The sequence below is a fragment of the Macaca thibetana genome, chromosome 17 (genome assembly GCF_024542745.1).
Source record: "Macaca thibetana thibetana isolate TM-01 chromosome 17, ASM2454274v1, whole genome shotgun sequence".
Classification (NCBI taxonomy): Eukaryota; Metazoa; Chordata; class Mammalia; order Primates; family Cercopithecidae; genus Macaca; species Macaca thibetana.
In genome coordinates, this window is record NC_065594.1 from 10,026,351 (window position 1) to 10,046,328 (window position 19,978).

General features: G+C 45.5%; 2 protein-coding genes across 8 annotated transcripts in view; one reads left to right on the forward strand and one right to left on the reverse strand.

Moving 5' to 3' along the window:
- Positions 1-19,978, reverse strand: part of HMGB1 (high mobility group box 1) — a 979,364-nt gene that overhangs the window by 423,763 nt on the left and 535,623 nt on the right. The gene's annotated exons all lie outside the window — the stretch shown is intronic.
- MEDAG (mesenteric estrogen dependent adipogenesis) lies at positions 94-19,656 on the forward strand. Its single transcript, XM_050766915.1, has 5 exons — positions 94-690; positions 11,274-11,383; positions 14,901-15,013; positions 15,448-15,733; positions 18,180-19,656. The coding sequence occupies exons 1-5, from the start codon at positions 413-415 to the stop codon at positions 18,302-18,304; spliced, it is 912 nt and encodes a 303-aa protein (XP_050622872.1). The 5' UTR covers positions 94-412; the 3' UTR covers positions 18,305-19,656.

Below are 19,978 nucleotides of genomic sequence, written 5' to 3' on the forward strand. Positions count from 1 at the left end.
GCGGACCCCAGGGGGATGACTAAGCCTTGGCTGCGAACAGACAAGAGCATGCCAAGTTATGAGACGATGATAACTCGCCCGGAGCCTCTGGGGTCGTGGCCGTGGGCCGGCAGGGGCGAGGCGGGCTTCCGGAGGGCGGATAAAAGGGGCCGCGCTGCGCCGGGGCGGCTTTCTCCGCGCGGTGCCTGCAGGGCTCCCAGCGAGTGGCAGCTTGGCAGGGGCCGTCCGGGCGGTCGGATTGGCACCTGAGCGACCACCGCGTCCCGGCCAGGCGGGCAGACCGACCCCCGCCGCACCCCGCGCGCGGCTGGCGCAGGCAGGGCGCCCTGCCCCTCCTGGGGACCATCAGGTGCTGGCTGGGGGAAGCAGGGACGGGACGGAAGCAGGCGGTGGGAGGACCGACGACGCAGGCATGGCTGGGGCGGCCTGCGAGCCGGTGGCCAGGCCGAGCCTGACCTCCATCTCGTCTGGGGAGCTGCGCAGCCTGTGGACCTGCGACTGCGAGCTGGCCCTGCTGCCACTGGCACAGCTGTTGCGCCTGCAGCCGGGTGCCTTCCAGCTGCGCGGCGACCAGCTAGTGGTGGCCGGGCCCGGGGAGCCGGCGGCGGCGCGGGGGGGCTTCAACGTCTTCGGCGACGGCCTCGTGCGCCTCGACGGGCAGCTCTACCGCCTCAGCAGCTACATCAAGAGGTGGGTGGCCTCGCCGCGCGCCCCAGCCCGTCACCTGGTACCCGCAGAAGCCTCCATCCGGCTGCGGTCTCTGGGAGCCTGGGCTCTCCTCGCCGCCTGCGTCCCCGCGTGGCCCACGACTCCCTGTGCTTCTAGACTTTCCTTCTGCTTCCATCACCGGGAGCCTGCATGTTCGCCCTGGTTCTTCTGCTTCTTGCACTGATATTTTGCAGCTGCTGCTTGAAGCCGCTCAGAAGGGCATCAGGCCCCGGGCGCGAGGGGGAGGGCAGGGGCCCCAAGTCAGAGCTCATGACTGGCGGATGCTTCTCCCATTCTGGCTCCTTAACTGGGTCAGATGAGCTCAAATTGGGGGCACACCCTTTAGGGGCTGTCTGCAGCGCTGCGAGACTCACATCCTGGCTTTGGAGCATGGGTGGCGGTGGGGACAGGGAGCATGCACCATTCTGAGCACGGCCAGCCCTCTCCAGTGAGGAGACCGAGTGGAGAAGCATGCAAAAGCTCAAAGTTTCCCACCTCTGGTCTCCCTTCGTGTTTCAAACATAAACAAAGAAACCGAACTGAGAAGGGAACAAAGGCCCTGGAAGTCCAGACTGGGGCCATGTGGGCTGTGGAAGGCACAGATAAGTTCTGGGGAAGTAAGTGTGAAACCTACGGGCCTTCATTGGAAGGAGGCCCCCAGGATGCTTGACTGTTGTGGCCAAAGTGCCCCCAAGCTCTTCCCGGCAGACATGAAGCTGGCAGGATGTGGTCCAGCCATCTGAAGCAGGCTTTGGTGCCACGGGGTAAAGGAGGGCACTTCAGGCCTGATTCCCCATGGCCTCAGGCCTCCAGAGGTCACCCTTGGCAAGGGCCTGGAGTGCAAAGCCCTGTTATATTTGTGCCGAGAGCGCCGAGTGCCTGAAGAGGCAAGCATGGTCTAGAGTTTGACCCAGAAATGAATAGGATAGCCAGTATTGAGACACAGTGCCTTTGCTACAGGGAAAGACAGCGTGCTGTGGCACCCTGTGGGTAGCAGGGAGCCAAGAGAGGCAAGCAAACCAAATGAGATATTGAACGTGCAGTCTCCAAAACTTCTGGGGAAAAAAGCTTGCTTTTCCAGACAAAGATAGTGAGGGCTCTGAATGCCTGAAGAACCATTTCCCAGCAAGAATTTCTCCCTCTCTTAGTGAAATGAAAATTCCAATCCCAAACCATAAGCGGAGGACTGTGGGAGGAACTGAGTCAGAAATCAGATGTGCGCAGATTTACAAAGAAGATACTCATTGTATTTGAGAACAGGGTATGAAAAATAAAAATGTCCAGAATTAACTGAAGCCATAGGTTAGTCTTTTGACAGAACCAGTTCTCCTAATTGTAGCAAACAGTGCTGCAGAATCTGAAATGATTTTGAAGTCTGTCATCTAACTTTTGCTTTGAACACCTCCTACACAAAAGAAAATTAAACAGCGGTGATTCCGTGACAGCTTTGAATCTAGAATAAACAACTGGGTCACAATGACCAGGTAACACAGACCAGGGTGCAAATACAAACCAACAAATAATAGGCTATCGTTGTATAAGCAATACTGTGAGGGCTTTTGTACCTGGGAAATAGCAAGGAGCCTCCAAAAATAATTTGGGTGATGGAAGGAGCTATCTATTGTCCTCAGGCAGGGAAAGAGGCTTTTATAACTGAGTGTGCCGTCCTGAAGGATGGCCAGGAGGGAATCTGGTCTAAATGGAGACAGCCTTCTAGGCAGAGGGAGAGGACTGGGTTGTGGGCAGCAGTGAGAGGTTCTGCCCTTGTGAATCAGGAGGTGGGCGGCATGCTGAAGCCAGAACTGAGATATCTAAAGTTTCACTCCTGTGAGCTGCCAAATTTGCCCAGTTGTCTTGGCTTTAGGGATAGCATACAACCTTCCTCCCTCCCTCCCTCCCTCCCTTCCTTCCTTCCCTCCCTTTTTTTTGAAAAATAAGCTCTGGCCAGTTTTATTAAAGATTTGCATGATTTTCTTTCACCAGTCTGTTCTGGCGTGCTTCTAAAGATCTCAGGGCTAGGTGCAGTGCCTTATGCCTGTAATCCCAGCACTTTGGGAGGCTGAGGCAGGCGAATTGCTTGAGTCCAGGACTTCGAGGCCAGCTTGGGCAACATAGTGAGACCTCCCCTCTACAAAAATTAGCTGGGTGTGGTGACATGCACCTGTGGTCCCAGCTGCTTAGGAGGCTGAGGTGGGAGGAGGATGACTTGAATCTTGGAGGTGGAGGTTGCAATGAGCCAAGATGGTACCACTGCACTCCAGCCTAGGCAACAGAGTGAGACCTTGTCTCAAAAAAAAAAAAAAAAAATCTCAGAATCCCCTGGATCAGTGACACCAGGGTGCCCTTCCTATGGTATTTTCCACCTGTTGTGCCCAATTTAATATTATGACGGCTGGAGTGGTAGATGGCAGCTTTGAGAGCATGTGGCTTAGTGCTGTATTTCAGATTTCCTCAAGACCAGGCAGTTGGTGGGGATGACCAGTTTCACTTTGCCTTGTCTGTCATCTTCAGAGCTGGCTTGCCCCAGCTTGTATTTTCCACCCTTCTTAATGGGTTGGAGCCTAGAGTGGATGGACTCCAGTGACTTTTCATCTTCTTTGTGGCCAACATATTCTGGCCTTGGGTGTGGGATGGCCTCTAAGCAAAGGCAGCCACCAAGATGGCCAGGGATCCCAAAAGGCAGAATGATTCCTGATCATTTTGGACCATAGAACTTTTGAGAATTGTATGTACATTCCCCAGAAATGTAGATATATACCCAATTTTTGGTGACCATCCAGGATGTTCATGAAATACTTGGACCCAGGTTAAGAGTCCTTGCTCTATTAATTATTTGGTTCTTTTTAACTCAACAAATATTTTCAGCATACGGGATAAGCCCCTGGTGTAATTAGAATTTCTTTCTGGGACCTCCTATGTGTGTGCTGTGGCTTTCATGAGGCCCTTTTCCAAGCAACCCCGAAAGGCTAAGAGCCACCAACCTTGACTTTCAGATGATTCACTTGCTAAGAGAGCAAGAGGATGATTTTAGCAGCACCACTTAGGTTCATTTTCTAATACTTGAACATTTTTATAAGTACATACCTACTAAGTGAAGTAAGGAAATCTAGCATAGTGGGAAGGTTTAGTGATGGCCACCAGCCCTAAAGCTCCTTCCAGAACCTGCTTGAAAATATTTGTCCTACTTTGTAGGATTTACGGCAAGATCTTTATTTTTATTTTTTTCTTTCAAGATCAGGGTTTTCACCCGTGTTGTAAACACAATGTGCTCAGGACACAAGATGTGGGTAATGGTCATTAAGGGAGCTATTCATTCAATACTTAAAAGTCAAAATTACCATTAACTGTGACACACACGCGTGCACACACATACATACACACCTTTTCTTTCTATAAAGCAGCCTCTTGGTGAAGTATAATGGCAAACGTTTGGCAAGGAAGACCTGGAGTCCCTTCTTTTTGGTGCTCCCCTAGCATGAAAGAAGCTGCTTGGGGAATAAAAATAAATACAATAGTAATGGTGGCTACTAACATTTACTTGAATGGTGCAAAGTATTTCTCAGCTATTATCTCATAACAGTTTACAAAGTTCGCACTATTGCTCCTTTTTACAGATGTAAGCATTAGGACTCAGAGCTTAAGTCATTTACCTAGGTAAGATGCTGCTAAGTGGGAGGACGAGCAGAACCAGAAGAACCTATGCTTTCAGCAAATTACTTCGAACCTGAAATAATCTTGCTTTATCACTCATTTCCTGAATCTACAAATAAATAACTGGAATTATGTCAGCTAGTGCATATCTTGTACAATCAGCCTACAAAAGGAAGTAAGTGCAGTGATTTTAAAGGAGCCACTAAAAGCGGAGCTGTGACCTGCTCTGGGTGGGTGACAATCACACCTACTCAGGGCAGAGAATGCAGGTGAGGTGGAGCGGCACTCATGGGGTTAAAATGAGGACAGGCAGGCTGGAACACACTGGGAAGTTTACTGGGGGAAGCCTCACCTCCATCCCGCAGTGGGAAGTGCTGGGCTCTGTCTGCCAGCTCAGGCCCAGTTCTCAGAAGAGAGTTCAACTTGAGGCTGGGAGGTTGGAAAATGTGGTCTTAGATGTAGCAACCTGCTTAGGACAGCAGCCCCTTAGCAGGACACATAGTGATGTTGGTGGAATAGTAACCATGCATGCATTGAGCTGTGAGATTTTTAGGAGAGTCAGTCTAGAGGAAGGGCTCTGCTCTTCACTAGCTGAATGACCTTGGGAAATTTACTTCCTGTCCATGGGACTCCATTTCCTCAACTATAAAGTGGTAATAGTAGTAACACTGAAGCAGCACCAGAAGCCAAGAGCTTTACACACATTATTTAATCTCTTAGCCATTCATGGGGTACCTTTTGTTAGCCAGATTCTATAGGTGAGGAAAATGAATGTCTCCAAGGTTAAAACACTAGCTGAGGTCACAGAGACAAAAATCACACTCAGATCTGATGACTCCACAGCGATGTGCCTCCTGGTCTTCTCTCCTTCCTGCCTTCTTCAGAGCCAGGCTCTGGACTTGCAGCCACACTTGGGTCTCCTTTCTACTCTCAGCTCCCCTGGTCCTTGCCACCTACCTGCCTGCCTACCTGCGTGCAGCCATCCTGTAGTCCCCATGGATGAGCTAGACTGTGACTCTTCCTGGGGTGCCCCCTGCCCCTGCTCTTGTCCAACCCTTGTGGGTTGTTTGGCTTGACAGGACAATCTCTCCTACTACCCATCTCACCCCAATACATGGCTCTAACCCCTGCCCCTCCTGACTTGCTCCCTTTGGCTTAACAGACAGGGAGAGAACCCAGTGGAGCCTGGACACGTGAATACAGAGAACTATGCATTTCTTTGGCGTTAGTATGTTTGAATGATTTACCAGTTTGCAAGCCTATGAATAGAAGGGACCATGTCTTAGACCAGTGCTTCTCAAACTTTAAATAAGCATGCAAGTCTCCTGGAAACCTTGTTAAAATACAGATTCTGATTGATTCTCGGGGGAGCCCCAGATTCTTCATCATGCCAGGTGATTCCAGTGCTATTAGTCCAAGGATCACACTTTGAGCTAGAAGGTTATACGTTCATAATTTCATACCAAAATCGTGTGTTTTCTCATCTGTCTCCCTAGGAGATTGTATGCTTCTTAGAAGCAAGGCTATTCCCTTTCTCATCTCTGTGTCCCCAGTGCCCAGCACACAGTAGGTACTCAGTAATCATTCCTTGCATGCATAAATGAATGAATCATCCTCTGCCCCGGTCAGAGTTTCACACACACTAAGTGTCAACAATTCCTTAAGGAATGAATGCATGAACATGTGTACCCTTGAATCATGTCTGTGTGAGCCACAGACATTAGAGTGAGAAGTCTAAAAATTTTGCTTTGTTTCACTAGAACTAAGGCAGAAGGCAGAGGGAAGAAGGGAAAAGAGATTAGGGCGAGACTCTGTGTAAGGAGATCAAGCTAACACTGGAAAGTCATGGCAGGGGCATCCTGCTTCCCCCAAGAGTAAAATGGCTCTGCAAGTTTTTGCTTAGTGTCACAGCAAAGAATTATGAAGGTGACAAACAGTTCCTGGGCCTCCTACACAGACTATTGCAGTGTGTGTTCCTCTTTGTCTCTGCTCAGCTGTCCATATATTTTTTTAATGAACACACACACACACACACACACACACACACACACACTCCACCCTTCGATGGAGTTCATGGAGGATTTGAATTCCTATTTGTCATTGAGCAGAAATTGTTAGAGCCAAGGGAAATTTGGGGCAGCTTTGAAAGGTGGGTGTCTTAGAGGTGGGCCATCTTTCAGTGACTCCTGATTTGCTAGAAGCAAAACACAATGCTCTTTTTCAGTCCTCCTTTTTAGATGTTGCTGTCATTAAGTTGTTCCCTTTAGCCTCCTAAACTGAAAAAATGAGGAAAGAAATTGGAACAAGGAAAGAGCAACTCTTGCTCATTTATCAGATGCTGAAATTTTCCTAATTTCCTGGGAACTTAAATGAACACAGCCCTGGTTGGGAGTCAGAAGTTTACAGAACTTCATCCTATGGGTTTGCCAAGTTGGCCAGGATTAGAGACACTCATGATGTTTATTAAGCATCTACTATGGGTTCAAATTCATATGTCTACATTGCATGTACTGCATTTACTCCTCATGAGGGAAAAAAATACTGTTATGCCCTTTCCACAGATGAGTGAACAGGTGCAGAAGGTTAAGAAGCCCCTGAAGGTCACAGTGAGTTGTGGCTCTGGAATTGAATTCACATAGCCGGCAAATTAGGACATGAATTCAATCTTATTTTGAAATACTGTGCTTCCCATTACATTGTCCTGCTGGGGGTTTTTTTGTTTGTTTTTTTGTTGGTTGCTTGCTTTGGGTTGTTTGTTTGTTTGTTGAGATAGGGTCTTGCTCTGTCGCCCAGGCTGGAGTGCAGTGGTGCAGTCATAGCTCACTGCAGCCTGGAATTCCTGGACTCCAGCAATCCTCCCGCCTCAACCTCCTGAGTTGCTAGGAGTATAGGCATGCACCACCACACCTGGCTAATTTTAAAAATTTGTTGTAGAGGCAAGGTTTTCCTAGGCTGGTCTGGAACTCTGTTGCCCAGGCTGGTCTATAACTCCTTGCCTCAAGCAGTCCTCTGTCTTGACCTCCCAAAGTGCTGGGATTACAGATGTGAGCCACCACGCCCGGACTTGTCCTGCCTTTTAATCTTTGGATTGAAGCCAAGCTTAGAAACTTTCACCCCAGAAGCATTTTGGGGCCAGGATAAAGCAATGAAGAAATGAGAGTTTAAGAGCCTATCTTAAAGTGTTTGCTTTTCATTCCTAATGATAATTTCAGCAACCATCACATATATTCAATATGTAGAAGCAATATTTGCATTAGTAATTCTGAAATATCTATGATTAAAGGCACAGTGTGATGGCTCATGCCTGTAATCCCAGCACTTTGGGAGGCTGAGGCAGGCAGATCATTTGAGGTCAGGAGTTCGAGAGCAGCCTGGCCAATGTGGTGAAACCCTGTCTCTATTAAAAATACAAAAATTAGCTGGGCATGGTGGTGTTCACCTGTAATCCCAGCTACTTGGGAGGCTGAGGCAGGAGAATTGCTTGAACCTGGGAGACAGAGGTTTCAGTGAGCCAAGATTGTGCCAGTGCACTCCAGCCTGGACGACAGAGTGAGATTCCATCTCAAAAAACAAACAAACAACACACAAACAAACGAATATCGAATATCTAGTCCCTAATATAATCTAGTAAGGATAGTCTTAAACTAAAACCAGTGATTACATGTCAGAAACTTAAATATCTGTGCCCCTTAACAACTAAATTCTCTGATCTTATTGTATTTTAGTGAATGCTCACATTTATTTATTTCAATGGAATTTCAAGGTGTTTAAAAATTGGACCATAACCGGGAGGCTGGGGATGGATGAATTAATGAGGTATTCCTTATCTGTGGTCTGGTTAGAGATAAGGAGCTTATTAAGTAGGGATCTTGCTACAATCTCTTGTCTGTCGGTTCTGGCATCAGAGATCTTCTATAAGCAGTGTTTTCACACATCTGTGGTATAGTGATAACTGGCATGCGCTGTGATGAGGTTTACAGCCTGTTAAGGAGCTGAAATTCAAGTACCCCTGAATCATCAAAGGCAGATTAAATTATGTTGCATGTAGTTTTATTATCCAAGGTGTTTTATGAAATTCAGGCTCAAAAATGGATAGCTTATGTGTAGGTCACAGATTACACTCAACGTGTGGCTATCCAGCAAGTTTCCTTCTATGACCATGCCAAATACCTGCTCTTTGAGCCCAGTAGCATTCGAAAAAACCTTCCACCAAATTCCAGGGAAAACTGATTATTCTCTGAACCAGAGATCATTTGTAAATTGAGATTTTTATCTGTGGAACCACTGACCCATCAGCTATCAATCAATTTTGTATGCAGAGGGAAATATTGTACTGGCGTTTGTGTCATCAGAAAAGGCATCAAAACTGCAGATTTTCTGGATGCATTGTACACAAATGCCATGCGCTTTCCATTAAGAATGACAATTGGACTCCAGATATTGAGAGAATAGAGGAATCACCCTGAGGAATATACTAAAGGAGCTGAAATGACCATGACTGAACTCCATGTAAACAGGGTGGTAGGAGAAAGGGGAACCTGCCTCGAGTGGGTCACAGGTGGAGCCTGCCCCTGCCCCTGCATCACCCAGCTATCTTTTTATGTTTATGTAGACCAGACTTGCCCTTTTCTTCCTCTTTTGCTACAGGGCTTTCTTTCTCTTTTCTCCACCTATAACCTCACCCCACCGTGTAACCACAGATTTCACCTTCTCTTCACCCGCTTTCCAAGCCACTCTTGCCTGCCTGCCTAATGATAACTTCAGCAACTATGATAAATATTCAATATGTAGAAGCAATATTTGCATTAGTAATTCTGAAATATCTATATTTGTGCCGGGCGTTTGGCAGCTGAATAGATGGATGGCAAGAGGGATGGGTGAGCACAGGGGCACCCTGCACTGCCTCCTTCCACTGCCCCCTTCCTGGGCTCTGAGCCCCTCCAGCATGATGAGGCAATGAGACACATGTAAATGCTCACCTGGTGTCCGGCTCATCAGCGGGATTCAATGAAGCTGCTGGGTGAATGAATGAATGAGCCCAGCAAATGGTGGTTTTCTTTTTCCCGCCTTCTCCTTTGCTTTCTTTCTCTAGTAACTTTTGGCAGTTGGTCAACTGGGATAAAAAGGGCAGGAAAATTCTCTCCCAGCTGATGTGCAACACCAGCACCACTCCCCTCAGTCTCCTGAGGTTCCCCCATCACCCCCTTTCTCCTTGTCTGCCCCGGTGAGGATGAGGGCAGGGGAGGGGTGAAGGAAGAACCATACCAACGCCCTGTATGGGTCTGCATTCTCTTACCTGGCCGTCCATTCCCTTGAAACACCCCAGCTCCCCCTCCCAGTGCCCCTCCTCCATTCCCATCATCCTCTCCTCTACTCCTGCCATCCTCACCCACTCCGTGAGCGTCAACTTCCACACCAGTCTTTTTCTTCTCTGGAACACTGCAGCCCCATGTTCCCTCCCCACCCCAGGAACAGCCCCCAAGCAGCCACCACTACAGATGTGGCGGGAGGTGGAGACTGCTTTAAAATCTTGCTGAAATAGAAGGCAGGAAGCATTTTAGAGGCTCCATCAGGGGTCAGGTTTTAAATGCTCTCAAAATCAGGTCTGACAATCCCAGCAGAAAGATAATGACACAGATTTCTAAGAAACCAAGCTGGGAGACAGCCGAGTGGAAGCTGTGTTTTCCTGCCTCAGGGTAGATATTCTCTCGCATGCTCTTGACACATGCCCTGGTCACTGTCTTGTGTGCTGGCCCCTCCAAGGGGCGTTGGGAAGGGACGCAGGGGAGGGATGCTGCAAGTACTGTGGCCACCACTCCCTGCAGCGGCTGTTTTCTCGCCAAGGCTGTGATTTTCATGTCAGGCACTGGAAAGACAACCAGCCAGAAAGAATTGCTTGGAGCTGTCTCTGCTGATGACTAGATATAAGAAACAAACATGCTGTGGTGTAGCAAAAGGCAGCCCGCGTGCTCAGCTCAGCCAGCCATTCGCTCCGTGCAGATGCTCGCAGCTGTGTCAATGGGGAACCAGCTCCGGGTTTCAGAGAGACTGCAGCAGACGCATCCTTCAGCCCGCTGGGGGCCATTCAGCTTGCCTACATCCACATGGCATCTGAGTTTGGGTTTAGTTAGAAAATCAGCCAGCTTCTTGAAGGAAGCTAATCTGCACTTGGACCTTTTTATCAACAATGCAGATAGGGACATAGCTAGGCTGCTTGGAAGATGTGAAGGGCAGGGGAGAAAGCTAACATGCTGGATGACAGAGTCGGGATTCAGAAAGATCTTCCTAAATGAGAATAATGAATGAAAACCAAAAAGGCTAAATTTAATAAGGATGTAGTGAAAAGTCCAACATCAGTTGTTTTCATTTTTTAATTACACAAGCTCAGCATAGGGGAGATGTGAATTAGTAATAGTTCATATGAATATTGGTTGATTCTATAATCTATGGAGGGGGCTGGTTTATCCTGGGATTAGTAGGGGAAGTGGGGAGAAGGAAAGGAAAATTCTAGGCCCACAAGTTAGACAGGATGACTCCCCTGGAGAAAATTCAGCTAATTCTACTTAAGTTGAATTCATTCTCAATTCAGAGGGACTTAGAGCTCTTATTGCTTCAAATGAACCCTTTTAGCCCAAATGACAGATGATACTGATGATGATCTGGTACAATCTGAGAGCCAAGCATCGATGCCAGGACACCCCCAGGATCATGGCTGCCTGTGGGCTGCACTCTGATCCTTCAGCCATTCAGCCACAACCAGAAAGATTCACTTATATAGTGACCTCTGTAAGGACGCATTTCAGGGAACTTCCCTCCAAGGTCTGTGGCTGTGGCAGACACCTGCCCAGTACATCCCCTTCCTAACTTAGATGAAACGGTATGTTACATTTGCAATGATCTCTGCTTTTTCATAGGTATGTGGAACTGACCAACTACTGTGATTATAAAGACTACAGGGAAACTATACTGAGCAAACCAATGTTGTTCTTTATTAATGTACAGACCAAAAAAGACACCTCAAAAGGTAAGTATCTATTTTAGTCCATTCTTACACTACTGTAAAGAAATACCTAAAACTGGGTAATTTATAAAGAAAAGAGGTTTAATTGGCTCACGGTTCTGCAGGCTGTACAGGCTTCTGCTTCTGGGGAGGCCTCAGGAAACTTATAATCATGTTGGAAGGTGAAGGGAAAGCAGGCACGTCTTACATGGAGCAAGAGGAAGAGAGCAGAAGGGCAGGTGTTGCACACTCTTAAATAACCAGATCTAGCAAAAACTCACCCACTATCATGAGAACAGCAAGGGGAAAATTTGCCCCCATGATCCAGTCACCTCTCGCTAGGCCCCTCCTCCAACACTGGGAATTACAATTCGATGTGAGATTTGGGCAGGGACACAAATCCAAACCATATCAGTACCTAAATAGTTTTGGTTTGGTCCTTGCTGGGACCAAACTGGACTGGGGTGTGGACTGAGGCATGCTGATGAGCAGGGCAGAAATCAGCTTGTGACGAGGTGGACAGCAAGGAGCCTGGTGTGTGAGGCCACCTGAAGCACAGCACAGGCCTGCAGAACAAACCCCTCAGTGATCCTAGGGCAGAAGCTACCTGTCTGGGTGGTTTCTTTTCTACTTCCTGCCTAGGCGGGAAGTGATCTGACATTCTGAGACTTTGGAGTTGCAGAAATGACTAGAGTGATGAGGATGATATATAACATGCTCTACCACATATCAAACACTATGTCTAAGAAGTGCTCTAATGTAATGGATCAGCACAACAACTTTGTAGGGCCTATCAACTGAGGACGTTATGAACATGAACATCATTACTATCAATAATTATTCTGGGATGAAGATATAAATTGACCCGGGCAAACTAGGATGCATAATTATCCCACCTAGGAGGTACTTACACTATTCCCGTTTTATAGATGAGGAAACTAAGAAAATAAATAGCAGTTGTGGATGCTTTTCTGTTTCATGCTATGATGTTGGAATGTCGTGTTTAGACACATCTCTTTATTGTTTCTTCCAAGAAATCAGATTAGCTGGTAACAACTATATTAAACCAAATTTCAGTATGAAAATGTCTCCATTTTGCCTTCCTCCTCCTGCTCAGAATGATATGTGGGGGAAGTCATGGGCATAACGTTCTGTAATAGAAGTAGAATTTCTTAAACTTGCTTCTAACTAACATTCTTAAAATGAGTCCAAGGGACTAAGAAATGATCTACAAATTTCAAATAGATTTTCCCAAACATTCACTCTCATTCAGATTTGTGGAGCTCTCTCTGCTCATTTGACGATAAAAAGTCACGATGCTCTTTCTGCAGAAGAGGCCAGGAACAGAACGCCCAGTAGCAAGAAATGCTCATTAGAACATCTGAAGCCCACGTGTTCCTTGACTTAATTATAACCAGAAAGTCAGATAGTTCTTTAGGAATGTAATTCACAGCTGTATCAAGTACACCTCCTGCATCCATCACTCAGGAGGAATCTAAAAAAGGAGTAAGAGCCCTCTTCATTTTAACATTTTAATGAAAGTATAGGTAGTGGTACAAGGAGGAATTTGTAGGTAGCCTACAAAATGTATGAAGTTGTCGAACAACTATTATGGAAGGAGGCAGGTGTCTGAGGCATGCTATAATGTAATGAATCGCCACAGCAGGAATTCAGAAACCCAGTAGTAGTTAATTGTGATAAAAGCTGTAAAATGAAGAGGCTCCATGACACAAAGCTTAAGATGATCAATTTTGAATTGCAAAATTGTGATTAAGGCAATATGTCCAGTCTTGCTGTTATTTTAAACTGCACTTTTGTGCAAATCAGAAAAGGCTACCATTTCCTCAAGATGATTACTAATGCTTCCCACAAGTTTGTCATAATATACAAATAATGTCTTTAAATGTGAATGACAGCCTCTAGAGTTAGGCAGTGTACAACCTCCCCCATCAGCACAACCATGAAGTGTGGTGGCCATGAGTATATAACGAGCCCAGAGGTGCTGGTTTGGTTTACGTGAGATTTAATTCAAGGTATCAAGCAGTTTGCTTACTTTGTCTGTCTATTGTGTTAAAGAGGATATAAGGCAGCTTATATCTAAAGCGCCCAAAAAATAATTTGGGAGAAAGTAAAACATGGGTAAGAAAAACAAGATAAATAAGGTTAGTTTAAAATGCCTTCCTCGAGGACGTAAACACTTGCTGTTGGTGGACCAAAGGTTTGTCTCTGAGATATCTCAAAGCCAGTATAAAACATTGAGTTCTAAAACTCACACAGTGGCTGGTCCCTGGCTGTTAAATGGAGGAGAACACAGATATCTATGTGTCTCCTTAGACCAAGGACTGAGTAATTAAGGCCACGGAGCTTGATGCTGGGGAGTGGAAAAGTTAAGAGGTTGCTGGTTACTAATATTTAATATTTTATATTTCCTAATGAGTAAACAACCTTCTTTTGGCTTAAATCATGTAGAATTGGACAAGAGGGGTTACAAAACCAAACTAATCAATCAACAACAAAAAAAATCTGTCTGCCAGGACAGACACATGGTATTATTTAAACAATGAGAGGGAGATGTTTTCCCACTTGGGATTGTGTTAGAGGTAGCGGCAGGGAGAAGAATCAACCTCCAGTTGTCTTGGTCCATAGAACCCTAGACTAGCCATTTGTCAGAAGCATGTCTGGTCCCTGGAGAGAATGGGGAGAGCAGGGCATGGGGTGGGGGTAGGGGTGGAGGTGGAAAGCATGGAGCAGCCCCATTTCCTGATCTTTGCAAATTTTCTTTTTCAAAGAAGAAAGTTTCTGTAAGAGCCAAGTTGTGATTTGAATACCTAGCAAGTCATGGTGACTCGTGCCTATAATCCCAGCACTTTGGGAGGCCATGGCTGGCAGATTGCATGAGTTCAGGAGTTCAAAACCAGCCTGGGCAACATGATGAAACCCTGTCTCTGCAAAAAAATACAAAAATTAGCCAGGCGTGGTGTGAATGCCTGCGGTCCCAGCAACTCGGAAGGCTGAGGCAGGAGGATCACTTGAGCCCAGGAGGTTGAGGCTGCAGTGAGCCGTGATTGCATCACTGTACTCCAGCCTGGGTGACAGAGACTCTATCTAAAAAAAAAAAAAAAAAAAAAAAGAAGAAGAAAAAATCCAGCACGGCAGGAACATGAAAACTGGCTATCTCGATCTTTCACTTTCCTTCCCCACACTGGATACATGCCGTGGAGGCACACTTCTCATCTGTGATAATTACAGAGTGGAATTTTTGATTTCTGAGACTCCAGTGACAAACTGCAGCCTTGTGGGAGCTGATTGTCTAGCCTGCCTTTATAGCGGCCCAGAACCTCCTTCAAATTTGCAAAATTCTCAGAAACACTTCTAGAAATCTGGCGAGGCTTTGTAGTAAGGATGTGAGGGAGCAGAGAGGAAGGTTATAAATGAATAAAATCTCCAAAGGAGGCGGGAACCACTGCTATAGCAAATTCTAAGAAGCATGCTTATGTCACATGGACATACTTGTTTCTGAATTCTGCTTGCTAATTTCTAGAAAGGACATATGCATTTCTTGTGAACACAAGGCACCCCAAGATAAGAAGACAGATAGAGCAAGGGATGGACATGGTCATCTCCTCAGTGATTGGAGAAAGTTACCGGCTTCAGGTAAGCCTAGCCTGTCTGAATCCAGGAATGTCAACTACTTGGAAGGAGCTCATGCATTTCATGCAGGAACTGAAGCCCTATTGCCCTGACTTAGGCCAAGAGAATGGCCTTTAGAAAACAAAGTGCATCCGGACACTTTGTTCTCGAAGGTAGCATTATTGCTACCAATGAGGTGAGTTTAGTTCTTAGCGACTTATTAGAAATGGGGTAAAAATACATGTAATTTTGGCCAAGCAGTTCAGAATTTTTAGATGGAATACGATGCAAATGCAAAGTTTTGTTAGAAAAAATAAAGACAACAGTTTAAAAATATCTGTGAGAGTGAAAGGGAAATAAGAGGTATGATGTTTGGATATTTGGGCGGTTGTTAGTTCTACAATGTCAACAGGATACTTATGTCCAGGAAGTCAATGCAATGTTCCTCTCTCTTTCAGTTTGATTTTCAAGACGCAGTGAAGAATTTCTTCCCCCCAGGAAATGAAGTGGTTCATGGAGAAAACTTAAGCTTTGCATATGAATTCAAAGCTGACGCATTATTTGATTTCTTCTATTGGTTTGGGCTCAGTAATTCCGTTGTAAAAGTAAATGGAAAAGTTCTGAATTTGTCAAGTACAAGTCCAGAAAAGAAGGAGACGATTAAGTTATTTCTGGAAAAAATGAGTGAGCCTTTAATCCGAAGGAGCAGTTTCTCTGACCGAAAGTTCAGTGTAACTTCCAGAGGTATGTTAAAAATTCCCAAGGACATGTGGAAAGTAGTTAAATAAAAGGGTAGAATAAAATAATGGAAGAGAGTCAATTGATTCAAAAGGCAAGACCTATTAATAAAAGGGAAACAGATCACAAAATTCAGAAAGTAAGAAGTGGGACATGTTTATTACCAAAAACAAATGTAGTGGCTTTTCCTTTTGGGCCCCTTTAAGTTTTCTGACATCAGGATTATATTATGTGGTATAATCCAAAATAACTTTAAAGATTATTATTAATTTAAATGAGTATTAATGATCATTTAAATATTATTGGCAATTATTTAAATATTAAGAAAGAACACTGCCTTCCAATTGTTCACATTCTGTACAACAGAATGTGAACAAAAATGGTGAGTTGGGAGGGGTCTACGTGGTCAAGATATCAATCTTTTTTTTTGAAACAGAGTTTCACTCTTGTTGCCCAGGCTGGAATTCAGTGGCAAGATCTTGGCTCTCTGCAACCTCCGCCTTCTGGGTTTAAGCCTCAGCTTCTCCTACCTCAGCCTCCCGAGTAGCTGGGATTCCAGGCACCTGCCACCACGCCTGGCTAATTTTTGTATTTTTAGTAGAGATGGGGTTTCACCATGTTGGCCAGGCTGGTCTGGAACTCCTGACCTTGTGATCTGCCTGCCTCAGCCTCCCAAAGTGCTGGGATTACAGGCGTGAGCCACCGTGCCCGGCCAAGATATCAGTCTTTCACTGTATTTGGAAGGGTTCTCCAGATTTGGACAGAGCACAAAAGAATAACTCTTGAGGTTTCATTTAACACACTCTTGATGACATATGGCAAGTTCTTGGTATTGACACCTTTGTGGCTGCAGGTGGCATGAATCACGGCTTGTCTGGATGTGTCTTCTGCAGAGCCCGTTCTGTCTGTCTTTTGCTAGCCTGGACTGTAGAGCAACTTCCCTGAGCCAGGACTCTTGCTGGTAATTGCAGAAAACCAGCAGTCTCTGTGAAGCTGTGGTGTTCTCAGAGTTCACCTGCAAAATATAGAGTCCTCATTCATTGTATTTACAGCCTGTGTTTTTTGCTTTTGTGTGTGTGTGTGTTTCATTTTTTGAGATGGATTCTCACTCTGTCACCCAGGTTGGAGCGCAGTGGCGCCATCTCGGCTCACTGCAACCTCCTTCTCCTGGGCATAAGCAATTCTCGTGTCTCAGGCTCCCAAGTAGCTGGGACTACAGGTGTGTGCTACCATACCCAGATAATTTTGTGTTTTTAGTAGAGATGGTTTTTCACCTTGTTGGCCAGGCTGGTCTCGAACTCCTGACCTCAAGTGATCCAACTGCCTCAGCCTCCCAAAGTGCTGGAATTACAGGTGTGAGCCACCATGCCTGGCCACAGCTTGTGTTTCTTTCTTCAAATGTTTACAACAAAAATGCTTGCTACTAGCCATTTCTTATCCTAGACGTGGTCTCTCTCTTTCTCTCTTCCTCTCTCCTTCCCTCCTTCCTGCTCTCTCTCTCCATCTCTTTCTCTTTCTCTCTGTGTGTTTTTCTCTCCTGCTCTTTCTCCATCTCTGTCTTCATTTCAGTCTCCATCTCTTCCATCTCCATTTCTGTCTCTGTTTCTCTCTCTTTCCCCTCTCTTTCTCTGTCTCTCTGTCTTTCTATTCTTCCCATGTTGTTTCAGCTTTCTCTGCCTGGGAGTTCCTCACAATGATGCCTTTGTGTTCTTCTCCATTGCAATCATGTGGAGGATTATACTCTGATCCTTTTGGAGGGGATGATTAACTGGCCCTTTTGCTGCAGTGCCATATGTGCCTGGGCCTTTCTCTGACACCCCTCAGTTCACCTATCAGCCCCAGAATTTTCCGGTTTCAACATGGCTCACCCTCTGTCCTGTGGGCTGCCTGGAGTGTCCACCCCATCTCTGGGACACTGAGGAACGTTTGAAGTTAGGCAGAGCTTCCTTAAAAGTTTACTCTAAGCCGGCCCCGGGGCCACTTCAGCTTGAGAGGAGTGTGGCAGGGACCTTCCTGGAAGCTGTCATCATGCACTGCAGACAGCACAGCCAAGTCACACCTCCTGCTTGTCACGCAGTCCAAACCTGGCATCACAACAGGCAGAGCACAGGGCCACCAGGGTGCTAACCTGGCTCCATCCCCTGCAAAAACTGGCCTCTGTCCTCAGTAACTGTTCCCAAAATGTAAGCCTTTGGCCCTCAAGTGTGAACGAGTATATTAAGCTCATTGAAAGTTTACTCCAGCCCACAAGAAAGCAAGTGACAATCTTGTCCTACTAATAAAGAAAAAGCAACACATTTCTGTTTAGCCTTTTGAATTTTTCTGAGGAAGCCAGGATTCTCTATTAATTATTGAAATAGTTATGTTGCATGAATTTGAAAGGCACTGTTGGCTTTTGGTTTTTTTTCTTTCAGTGATAGTAATAATGCAAGCCTTGTTTACTGTTTTTTAGGTTCAATAGATGACGTTTTTAACTGCAATCTGTCACCCAGATCGTCTCTGACAGAGCCTCTTTTGGCAGAATTACCATTTCCAAGTGTTCTGGAATCTGAAGAGACACCCGACCAATTTATCTGATTGGACTGAACATTCTAGCAGTTGCTCCTACACTCCAGGCTTGTGCTAGACTACGGGCTTGGGGGAGGGTAGAAGGTGGGAGGCAGGAACTTCCACCTGCGTGTCAATCTCCGGCTCCTCCGTGGCTTCTACGGAGGGCTACTCTCTTCTGCCTCTGTGGATGTGATGCCCTGGCAGGCGATTCCCAGGGCAGCTGGTTCCCCTAAAGATTATGATTACCAGGATGGAAAGGCCTTGGTCCTATGGCATTGGGTGGGGCTGGGGGATATTCTCTACTTTGAACTCTTCTCCAAAGAGGCAGAAGGGCCACAGAGTTCTGCCACCTTGAGCATTTTTCTCAGTTCCCTGGGAGTTTTCCTGGCAGCCTGTGTGGGAGTGGTCTGCCTGGCTGTTGACCCAGCATGCTTCATAAATCAGGATTTGGCCCTCTGCTTGGGGCATCCAACCCCTTGAACTCAGACCTATTGCGCAAGGGGATAAGAGTTCTGTTCTCTTGCCACCCTGGCTGGGCAAAAGCCTGTGCCATCTTTCACCGGAAGGCAAATGTGTTTTTCATCCTGCCATATGACACCTATGAGAAACGTTCACGGTGAGATTCACTGGAGGAGTAGCCAGGTTGCTAGGACAGTAACCCTGCCACACACTGCCTGAAACTGGAACTCCCTTGGCCTCCCTCTTAACTAAGTGACCCATGTGGAATGAAGCCAGGAGATACAGTACGGAACAATGAGAGGGGAAGGGTATTGGACACGGCAGTGTCCTCCTTATTGAAAACACATTATGTCAGTTGGGAATTTTAAATAAGCTTTTAGCAATCCTAACACTAAAAGCAAAATGGAAGAAAGCTATACCATCACCATAATACATTTTTCATCTCATGGCTACAATGGAATTCTTGAAAAGGAAAAAAATCCTATCTACATATAAAAACCTGCATGAATGAATCACTACATATGCTTATAATGAGGAAGAGTTATGGGTCCTGAGTGTAATTTTTTTATCTTTTCTTAAAAAGTTTCTGTGTTATGCATTTTGATAACACTACTGATGATCCTTCCATTTATATTTTAAATATTATGTACTGCATTTTCACAATTAAAACTTTTCTTAGCATTCAAACTAGAATTGATTAAATTTATGACTGAGGCTTCATGTGAGCTTTCCATTGTGGTTTGTGGGTGGTGTATTTGCCTTGTAACTTAGTGAATTACAATAAGAATTGTGGGTTTTCATAGCCACTTTCTCAGGAAGAATCTTTTGAAGAACAGGGCTATGAAGTATTTGAAGAAAGGAAATAAAATTCGATACTGATCTTTCAGAAAAGAGAAGGGGAATGCTACTTAGTAACAGAAGAGGTTAAACATTTATTATTACACTCAGTAAAAAAATTAAGAGTATTAACAATAAACTAAGTTAACCAGTGCAAACAAACCTTACGTGAATATCAAATATGAAATGCTTCCCAAAGGAAACAGAAACTCTATTCACAAAATTGACAAAGAAGATTTATTTATTTATTTATTTATTTTTTAAGTAGTGGAATTGAGAAAAACCATCAGTATCACCCCAGGAATGGACTAAAGATCTGGAAGGTTTCTTTCACCATTAAAAACTTCTTTTCAGTCAACTCTGTACCAAATGCATTCACCCATTCAATATTCACTCAGCAAAGTT